The 11141-nt window shown below is 41.2% G+C and overlaps 1 protein-coding gene across 1 annotated transcript; it reads right to left on the bottom strand.

The window, feature by feature from the left end:
• Positions 1-275: 275 nt before the first annotated feature.
• Positions 276-765, bottom strand: LOC109208162. Its single transcript, XM_019371214.1, has one exon. It carries the CDS (start codon positions 662-664, stop codon positions 386-388), a length of 279 nt encoding a protein of 92 aa, XP_019226759.1. The 5' UTR covers positions 665-765; the 3' UTR covers positions 276-385.
• Between the last annotated feature and the right edge of the window lie 10376 nt (positions 766-11141).

Here is an 11141-nt window from a genome sequence, read left to right as displayed (position 1 = left end):
AAAAGAAGAAAACGCCTTACTCAATTCCCTGGCTAAATCATGTTCTTGCTTCTCGATAATTAGAAAGGGATATTCACTTTCCCGCTGTTGTTCGTCCCATGAGCCATGAATAGTTAGAGTATCATTGGGATATGTCGTTTTTTTGCTTATACGATTTAGGTATTCTTAATTTGTGGGTTTGATGTTATCAACAACTTTTTTTTTCTTTTGGCTGAACAGAAATGACATGCTTCTAGCGCATAGAGAGGGTTTTTATTTGTTGGCTTAGTGAGTAATGATCATATGAACAAGCTGGATTCCATTTTAAAGTACTTAAAAAGCCTTGCTATGCCACTTGAGAAATGAAGACGAATAAAAAAAGAAAGAAAATATGAACATTACAATATCAGCACAAAGGAAATAGCTGTGGACGGAGGAAAGGCAAAGACCAGCTATAAGCTTCTACCAATCTGCCATTGGAAGCCATCTCAAAGACCAGTTTCTTCAACACCCTAAAAGGGCACGCCATGAATCCCGGCCAGTGAATCACCGGACGCGAGCCAAGATAGAATCCCCGACGCTTTCCCAGCCGTATAGTGCTGCCTTTTCGCCTCCTCGCACGGCGGCGAGGCCTGCACCATCCCTGTATCACACTTGAGTTGGACAATTGGGAAGACTCAAGCATGGCTGCAGTTAAAGCTGAGTTTTCTAGCAGCTAGCTAGACGTTAAGTACTTAGGGTGGCTAGAAATGGCTATCGTATATATAGGTGTGTCATGTGTATGTAAAGTTTAGGTGGAGAGGCCTAAATATACATACAAACATGTTATGTGGGTTCAAAAAAAAAATAGTTTCGGCTTGATTATGTCCATATCCCAAAAAAATATTAATTGTATAAATTTAACTAAGGTGATTAGATAGGTACTTTTTTGCGTTTGTTTAAATTTTGGTAAACAGAGTTATTTGATATTTGTGCTGACAAAATAGCAAGTACACAGTTTAACAATCAAAATACGTACATACAAGTTGGTCCGAACATCACTGTTATTAAAAATATTAATAAGATCACAAATCAACTCTAGATTTTGAATTTGGCTGTGTGTATATGGAAGGTGAAGTTAGAAATAATAATGATGAGGGTCATTATAATAGCAATAATAAAAATCAATATTCAATAGGTTTATGTACTGATGAAGCTGATGAACCATTAAATATTGTTGGAAAAGAAGGAATTTGGCTTTTTAGGGCATCTTTAGAGCTGGGTTGTCATCATTAGTGAAGATGGCGTTTTATTAAAAAACAAAAGAGATGAGATTTCCTAGATACAGTAGCAGGATTTCCGGAATAATACGGAGTAGTTCCTTATTTTGTTTCATTTTTTCTTTAGCAAAGTAGTTGTCCAAATATTTAATTTTTGTTCTGGTGGGCCATGGAAGAATTGCTTTTTAGTTTACCATTCAATAAAGCGATCATTGGGTGATATAGTTTTACATACTAATAATTATTTCACTACTATTCCTTTTACCGTGCATGTAAAAACATGCAAGCCTTGTTACTATATGTAGTAACAACGTTTATTTATACAAAGTACAACTGTTTATTTGTATGGTAGACAAGGATCGATGAGAAAATATCATCATGAATCAATAATAATAGTAGAAAGAATCACTATTACTTTCTATAAACATTGATTTTTTAGAAGGATGATCGAGACATTGCATCTTCCTTTGCCCTTATTCTCGTCTTCTTCTTCATGTCTCTACCCGTAGTTATAGATGCGTTCTTGCAAATAATTTAAACTTTCAAATGAGGTGATTATACATTTTAACATGATATTAGTAAAGCAGACATGAGTCTTGAGTTCAAATCTCATCATTGTCCGTTATTATTATATACATAATACACACATGATTAACTCGTGAAAATGATCCGACTCGCATATGATGTAAGTGTTGAAGACATAATGAAATAGGAACAATTAATTTAAAGTATATTCCACTAATTTAAAACCTTTAAATGAGATGATCACCTATTTAAGATAATAGACCTTGCACATCGAATGGCCCTTCTATGGGCACAGATTCACTCTGAAATTCTATTTCCAATCTTGTTCTGCATTTGTAACTGCTCATTGTCAATGTAATATACAATCTATCTGTTACAATCTAGTTACAAATACATCTTCATCATGAGGCGGATCCAGGATTCAAACCGTAAGGGTTCAATTTTTAAAGTTTTTAGCATCGAACCTATTATATTTCTATAGTTATGGGTTCATATCTACTATTTTTGTAATTTTAATAAACTTTACATATAAATTTTTACTCCCAAGTTGAAAGTTGTGAATTCAGTTAAACCATCGATGATGCACTAGATCCGCCCCTGTCTTCGTGCCCGAAATTTTTGTTTGCAAAGAGTCCTTTAATATTAAGCATGCCAAAGAAGTATTATTCAATACAGAAAAGAGCTGATTAGTTGCAAAAAATATTTTGTGTCAGGAAGTTTATGTTTCGTTGCAAGGAAATTGAATTTTAATGTAACGTTATCTAGACTTGTCTAATCAAAAAATGAATTTATTGAGACGAAATCAAGTTTCGTTACACTAAATTAGACTTTAAGACAGTTAATCAAATTACATTATGTCCTGATAGGTGTCTAAGCTAATCTGTTTTCAAAGCACAAGTGGCATACTTGTCTTGTTGGGAAAAATCAGTTTTTGAGGTATTTTTAAGGGAAACATATAATATTGGTTGGTCGGCTAAAATTAATTGCATGTGCTAGCCAAAAAATATATAAAATATGTATAATTTTGTATATAATGTACATATATACAAAACTATATTGTTTACCCCAAAATTAGGCAACAATTAAATTTGCATGTGGTTTAAAGGATACGTGGTTTAATTCAACACGGATAATTAAGAATAACATATAAATGAATTAAAGACGAAATAAACGATCAAACCAATCGCAATGTTATCACCAAGCTTGACAGCAACCTCGTCCTCGATTGGGCCCTCGGTTCGAGCCCGGTCGTGAATAAAATACAGTACAAGTGAGCAGAGTTCTTAACAACAACAAGAAGGTAAAAATAACTTTTATTGCCTTGAAATATGTGAGACTAAAGAAAAACTTCCCTTTTATATAGTAAGAGAGTTTGAGTCCTAGTAAAAGTCTAAAAAAGGTAAAAATCTTCTTTCCCGATAATTGTTGATCCATAATCGACATCGAGTGAGATTCGCATCGTGATATCCGGTTGATGGCGGGTATCACGACCCTCCATCCGTCATGCATAACCGTTCAACGTGTCTCCCGAGGTCTAGAACTTATACTCGGTCCGGGCGCGTCGATTAATCATATCCGATGTCGGATATACAATTCATTCTTTCTAGTTCTCGATACGAAGGGTCTTTGACCTCGATTACAATCTCTCGGATCCGTGCTCCCCCTTTGTTCTCTCCTCGGGGAATCGGGGTAGACACTGCCCCCGATTTTACCCGTATACAGATAGTCCCATCATTTTTCAGAGAGTAGATTTATCGAAACGACGAGAAGCGATAAATGATCCCTGGTTCCTTCCTTCGTACGTCACGACCGGGTTGCCGGGTCAACGAAATGTCCCATCAGTCACGTCGTTCTAACTTCGGACACGTGTCAGCCGCCGATTGACTATCCTTGAATGCGAAATATCACGCATTGACTGTTCTCTCTATATAAAAGCTACTGTCCGCTAGCTTGACTTCAATCACTTCAGAGAGAGAAAAAAAGAATAAGAAAGGAGCGTACTTCCCCGCTTTCCGATTCCAGAACTCTTGGATTTACCCTCAAATTTTCTACTTGCCATTGACTTCTGCAAATCTTCACACATTGCTCCTTAGATTTTCATATCTTCATCCCATCTTCAAATTTCTAGAAATTTTCTTTGAATCTTCAACCCAAACCTTCATATTTTCATACCATCTTCAAATCATCATAGATTTTCTTCAAATCTTCATAGATTTTCTTCAAATATTCATATTCCTAGAACTCGATGGCTAAAACTTCCAAATCCGTGCTTCAGAAAACCGTCCCTTCGTCTATTTAGTCCCCGAATCTTTTGAAGGGGTTGATCAAGCTCATTCACCGATCAAGCAAGGCTCAGTTCTCGAGCATCGACAAGGACCGAGATCTAGGCTGGCAGGGGAGGTTCGTTCGGGTGAAGACCGAAGACCTTATCCCCTCCAATTTTTTACAGTTCCCCGAAAAGTGGAACACATCCCGTAAGTGTTTTCCTTCTCGGGTATATGGCATTCCCTTTTATTCTTTTTCTAATTTCTTGTGTTTGTAATTGTATAGTGGTTGTCAGGGTTCCTAATTCCATCCCTCGTTTCAAAGAGTGGATCGAGGGGATCTGCAAATAGATGCCCTAATCCGAGCGCACATAGCGCAAGCTCTCGAAGGGCAAGTGGGAGGCCAGTTCCTATGACAAGGTTCTTTTCGAATGATTCATCCATACATCCGACTTATATTTCGCTAAGTCTTCTTCTTTCTCGCAAGTTTGCCCAAGACCACCAAGCTTAGGCCGTTGAATGAGGAAAATGATCTGTCCGCGCTTGCCGAACCCTCCGTTTCGGGGCAGCCTAGGGCCGCTGCAAAGGAGGAGAAAAAGAAGAAAAGGAAGTCCTCGGGTTCCCTGAATACCGAGGTGAGGAAGAAAACAATGGCCATCCGAATTCGAAAAAATAAAAAGAGCACCAAACCCTGAGTACCAGATTCTGGTTCCCTTTACTGGATCAGAGATTACCCCAAGGATTATGACCACGAGTTTATTACTCATGAATCGACCCTCAACGAGGAGGAGTAGACGGCAACCAAGAAAAGTGACCATGAGGTTGATCCCCCTCTAGTTCGGGAACCAGAGGGAGAGACATCGGATGCGGTCTCCGATAAGTGGGGATTTAGACTACTTATTACTGCCTTTTTGATTTTGTTTTAGTCCAAAAATATTTAGTTGTATTCCCGAAAAAAACATGCTTAATTGCAGGAGTATTGGAAAATGAGCCACAAAGATGAAATCCAACTCAAAAAGGAATGATCAGAACTCAAGGACAAAAATCAGGTACAAAGGCTTGAAGTGCGGACCGCAGATTTCCATTTGCGGCCACAGAATGCAAAGGAAAAAATATCAGAGTCTGAGTGTAAAGTGCTCGTAGAATGCAAAGGAAAATCCATCAGAGTCTCAGTGTAAAGTGCGGACTGCATATGAATTATGCGGCCGCAGAAGCTAACGAAGAGAAGAAGTTCAGAGAGTTAACATTTCAGGCTTAAAGGAAATGTGGACCGCACAATTATGATGCGACCGCAGAAGTCATCCACGCGGCCGCACTCAGAATTGTGCAGTCCGCAGAAGGGCCCTATACGGCTGTACCAAGAATTGTGCGGACCGCAAAATGTAAGAGTTGGGGCCGCATTTTAGAATTGTGCGGCCGCAGATCCAACTCCTGTCAAGAATGAAGAAAAGTGCAGACCGCACATGGAATTGTACGGCCGCAGAACCTCCGAAAGGGCATTTTTGTCCGAAAACTCCAGCTTTGTATAAATAGACCAGTTTCACGAAATTAGGTGATGTTTTGAATATTGAAACTCCTGTGGCCGTTTTTCCTTACTTCTTTAGGCAACTTTAGCTTACTTTGGTATTTAACATTGGATTTTTAGCTTTTAATCTTTCAATATGAGTTTTATCATCTTTTCTTCCTTGTTTTCTTCTATACCCATTATGAGTAACTAGATTTTTAACTAGCGTTGTGACCCAACCCTAGTGTGTAAACCTAATGGGTATTTAATTTATGGCTTGTTTATGGTTGGTTGTTTATTATTTAGCCATGTTCTTGCTTTTAAATGTAGAATTAATGTTTGCAAACATTAGTTCATGCCTATTTCACTTGGTATCTACTTGAGAAAGAGAGACTTAGTCTAGGAAAACTTGGCTAACAAGAATTTGGGATAAAATCAAGAGATTAATAGTCCCAATTAAAGAGTTGAACCTAGAGATAGTAAAACCCGACTTGAGCATTTTATCAACTGTTTGGTTCAATATCCATTTGGACATGAGAAAGCCAAATTGGGTAAAATCACTCTCTTACCGAGAGGTATTGAGTGGGTACTTGAGTGTTTATAGCTATAATACACCCTGACCAACAATACAAGCTTTAAAGTTTACAACCCATTAGGCAAACACCTAGGTGAAGGTCATAACCCTAGGCCTTTTACATTATTTGAAAACAACAACAAAAAAAACAATTTCTTAGTTTCAATTATTTATCTTGCAATCTTAGTTTAAATTAGATCTAGAAACAACCAAATTTGTGGAAGTGTAATCTAAGATAGTTCAAGCTCATTCACCACAATATATACCTCTAAATCCCATTCATATAGCTCCCTATGGAATTCGACCCCGACTCTGTTGGGTATTACTATTGCATCGACCATTTCATAACCTCGCATAGAGGTGTGACTTGGATGAGATCAGTCTCCCGAGAAGCCGCTCCCGTCCCGAAGGAGGTAGCTGGTGTCATCGACATCTTGCAGATGCCATCCTATACCGAGTTCATGCTCAAAGAGGCCCAAATGGGCAAAGAGAAACTAATCAAGATGGCATCGGGCCTAGATGATGCCCTCAACACGTTCTTCGATGGCATGGACATGGCCGCAGTGGAGGACTTTTCCAGGCTTGGTCACCTGGAGGTCCCGAAAAAGGATGTTCCATCGGGGGCGAGCGAGCTGAGCTCGAGCCCGAAACTGTTTAAGTAATTCCCCGCCCCTAGTGTGGACCCCGACCGTAAGAGAACGATCATTCTTACTATCCCATCGTACTCTCATGCACTGTCCGCTCTGGTGGGCGTGGCCAACTACCTTCGTTGCCCGGTCACCTAGGAGGACCAGGAAAAGATGAACGAGGTAGGTACAACGAGCCTCTTCAACAAGGCGCAACAGGCACTGAACCGGGTAAGATGTTTATCCTTTGTATCTTTCGCAAACTTTGCTCGGCATATTCTAATGGCCTCATTATTTTTTCAAGAATTGGTGCTTCACTATGAAAGCTTCCTTCGGTCTCGTTTGAAGATCAGTCAGCTCGAATTCGAGTTCAAAGAGCATATTCGGAAGAAGGATATTTATAGGGCTCTTAGTGAGCAACAAGATGAGGCTGTTAAGGATCTCACAACTCTCCAGACCGAGCTAAAAAAGGCTCAGAAAGAGGCCTCACTATGAAACGGGAGCACCAGGATCTGGTCGAGAAGGAAAGAGGCTAAAAACGAGAAGCTACTCATGATAACTAACAATGCAACCTCACAGGTCCAAGAGAAGATAGATTTGATCGACCACCTTCTGGCTAAGATGGACAAGGTCAGGGCCACGACCGAGGCATGGAAGGGGAGGATGGATTTGCTAGCTTTGGAGAAAGATGCCACAAAAGAGGAGCTGGCATCGGTGAACGACCAACTCTGGGTGGAAAAGGATAAGGCCGACAAGTGGTCACAGTTAAATGATGAACTCCGAGCACATCTGAACTCAACCATCACGGAACGGGATGTCCTCGGCCAGGAATATACTTTACTAAAGTCCAAATAGGAGGCGACTTTGATCAAGTCCTCCGAGGTTATGGAAATGCTGGCCTAGTATAAGGCAGATGTGGAGGTAGCCGAGATCCGCTTAAAGACGAAGATCGAATATGTAAAGCGGCTATACCGGAGAGAGACCCTCAAGGAGATTCACGCCTTAGGTTTTGACCTGTCGACCAGGATTGAAGAAGCCAAGAGACTCGAGGCCGAGGCAAAAGAACTCTACGAGCCTGAGGGCCCCGAAGGCTTTGAGGAGTCCGAGGGATCGAGGGTTCCGAAGGTTCCGATGATGGGTCGAGTCCCGGTGAAGACCATGCGTAAATGTCTTAGGTCTTTTATTTTTTTCCCTTGTATATTTTCTTTTTGTTATTTTGAGGCCGTTTTATCGTGCCTTCGTAAATTTTATTGAAGTATATAAAATTTCCTCCTTTTAGCAATACCATAACTTTACTTTCCAACATCTATTTGCGATTTTTTATTTGCGCATCGCTTCAAATGCCTTAGAATAAAATCAAATGTTATCTAGAGTATCCGTTCTTCGGAGGTCCGAATGAAGCCCGATTTCGATGGCAACTCTGAGTTACTCGTGGCTTCAAGACTTCGATAGAATTGAAGGCTTTTAAGGTGCTTAAGTGTCTCATATGATATTTTTGCCGAGGGTAACCTCTTAATAGGTTTCGATTTTACATAAGGGACTTAATTTCTGAGTACAAACTTCAGACATCTCCGAGTGTTCTTAGGGCGGCTGTTGCCTTTCATATTCGGACACCGCTTAATAGGCTTGGTGCCTCTAGAATTCAATAGCCTTGGTCATTCGAATTTTTATCGGTAAGACAGTCCCCGAGTAAGGGTAGCCCGTGGGCTTTAGGATCTACAATCGGAGAAATGAACCGCTTAGTAATAAAGTATAAGGGAAACAAAGATTTCTTTCATTGTTTAATACGTAAGGTATATGATCGGAGGTGCATAAGCCTTGTACCGTGGCTAGAATGGACTATATGGGCACCGTTTGTATGATCGTTTGACCCTTACAATGGATCCTAACCACCAAGACTTAGCTTTTGACGCATAAAATTTTCTTTTCCCTTGCTAAAGATCTTAATCTAGGGGTAATGGCCCCCAGTATTAGAGGCTGAACTTATGAGGGCTCGGATACTATTGATTTGGTGCAAAAAATCATCAATTCCGGTTTAAGATCGGTCTTCAAAACTAAGGTAGCATGTTTTACTATTGCCTCGTTAAAAACCTTGCTAAAAAACCTACTTCGGGACAAAACCGGTTAAAGGAAAAAAGAGTGCAACACATGCTTTTAGACCTAAAAGCCACATCCTTCCCTGGCTGAGTACCTGCATGCATTAGTCCATAATGTAACAAAATTATAAAGGAATTAAGTTTGTACCTTAGCAGTAGTACCTCTTTAAGTGTGCCACATTCCAATTTTTTGGTAGTTGAATGTCGTTTCCCGCTTTGAGTTTATATGAGCCTTTGCCGATTATTCCGAAAACTCGATACGGTCCTTCCCAATTCGCGTCGAGTTTACCTTCGTTTGGGTTCCTGGTGTGTAGTGTTACCTTTCTCAATACCAAGTCCCCAACTTGAAAATGTCAGACGCTGGCCTTTCGGTTGTAGTACCTTCCTACTCGCTGCTTCTGTTCGGCCAACCGGACTAGGGCGGGCTCCCACCTTTCATCCAATAGTTCCCAGCTTGTGGTGACCGCCTCGCCGTTTTACTCTTCGGTAGCATACTAGAACCTGAGGCTCGGTTCCCCTATATCGAATAGTATTAAGGCCTAAGTTCCGTAGACCAGAGAAAACGGGTCGCCCTGGTGCTCGACTTTAAAGTCATACTCTATGCCCACAGAACTTCAGGCAATATTTCCTTCCCCCTTCCTTTAGAACTGGTCAACCTCTTTTTCAGGTTCTGGAGTATAGTTTTCTTCGTCGATTCCACTTGGTCGTTCCCACTACGGTGGTAAGGCGTTGATAATATCTTCTTGATCTTTCTGGTCCTCGAAAAACATACTTACCTTGCTGCCAACAAATTGTTTTCTGTTATCGCAAACGATCTCAACTGGTATTCCAAATCAGCATATTATGTGATCCTAGATGAAGTCGGTGACTTCTTTCTCCCGGACCTTATCGAACGGCTGAGCCTTGACCCATTTGGAAAAATAATTGGTCATGAATAGTACGAATTGAATCTTACCGGGTACTCATGGCAGGGTACCGACGATGTCCATTCCCCACTTCATAAACGACCATGGCGATAGGACTGGGTGGATCATCTCTCCCGGTTGATGAATCATCGGGGCGTGTCTTTGGTACTCGTCGCATTTTTGCATGAAGTCTTTCATCTCCTTCTCTATTTCGTTCCAGTAGTAGCCATTTCTGATTAGCATCCAAACCAGGGATTCTGCCCCTGAATGGTTTCCGCAAGTGCCTTCGTGAACTTCTCTCATGGCATAATCAATCTCCCCCGGCCCTAAGCATCTGGCTAGTGGGCCGAAGAAGGATCTCCTGAACAATGCCCCTTCGACTATGCAAAATCTGGTAGCCTTAGCATGCAGGGCCCTTGATTCCTTGGGATCCGAAGGAAATTTTCCTGTCTTCAGGTAGTCTATGCATTTGTTTCTTCAATCCCACTCAAACTTGTTGAGTTTACTTCAGTTTGACCTTCTTCTACCATCGAGTTCATCAGTTGTACTACTGCCCCCGAGCTGAATTCATCAGAGTCAAAAGCTGACCCCATGTTAGCCAGTGCATCGGCCTCGCTGTTTTGATCTCGGGGTACATGCTTCAGAGTCCATTCCTTGAATTGGTGTAGGGTCACCTACAATTTGTCCAAGTAACTCCGCATCTGTTCTTCTTTCACTTCGAACGTTCCGTTAACTTGACTTACCACGATGAGGGAGTCGCATTTGGCTTCGATCGATTTGGCCCCAAGGCTCTTAGAAATTCTAGACCTACAATCATGACTTCATGCTTAGCTTCATTGTTACACTACCGAATTATACTTCCCATAGGTGGTTTTAACACGATACCGAGTCCGGAACCCTTTGCATTGGAGGCAACGTCCGTGAACAAGGTCTAGATTCCCGAAATAGCCCTCGAGGTGAGAATTAATTCCTTTTCAACTTCAAGTATTAAGGCCGCGTAATGTCGGCCACAGAGTCTTCCAAAATCTGAGATTTTATGGCATTTCGGGGTCGGTACTCGATATCGTATCCGCTAATCTCCACGGACCATTTGGCCAACTAGCCCGGGAGCTCGGGCTTATGCATGATATTCTTCAGCGGATAAGAGGTTACAACATATTTAGGGTGGCATTGAATGTACGGGTTTAGCTTCTTGGAGGCTCTCAGCAATGGGAGTGCTAACTTTTCTAGGTGAGGATACCTCGATTCAGCATCGCTTAGAGTTCTACTGACATAGTAAATAGGAAATTGCGTACCTTGTCCCTCCCAGACTATGACACCACTTACCTCCACCTCGGAAACCGCCAAGTAGAGGTATAGTTGTTTGTCTGCTTTCAGAGTGTCAAACAGAGAGAGGGCACGACAGGTAC

The sequence above is a fragment of the Nicotiana attenuata genome, unplaced genomic scaffold, assembly GCF_001879085.1.
Source record: "Nicotiana attenuata strain UT unplaced genomic scaffold, NIATTr2, whole genome shotgun sequence".
NCBI classification, from domain to species: domain Eukaryota; kingdom Viridiplantae; phylum Streptophyta; class Magnoliopsida; order Solanales; family Solanaceae; genus Nicotiana; species Nicotiana attenuata.
The sequence above is the reverse complement of the archived record's forward strand: the minus strand, read 5'-3'. Positions and strand labels throughout refer to the sequence as shown.

What these genes read in the sequence shown, in the direction of transcription:
- LOC109208162 (XM_019371214.1), bottom strand. Translation starts at nt 664, where the DNA reads ATGCTTGAGTCTTCCCAATTGTCCAACTCAAGTGTGATACAGGGATGG.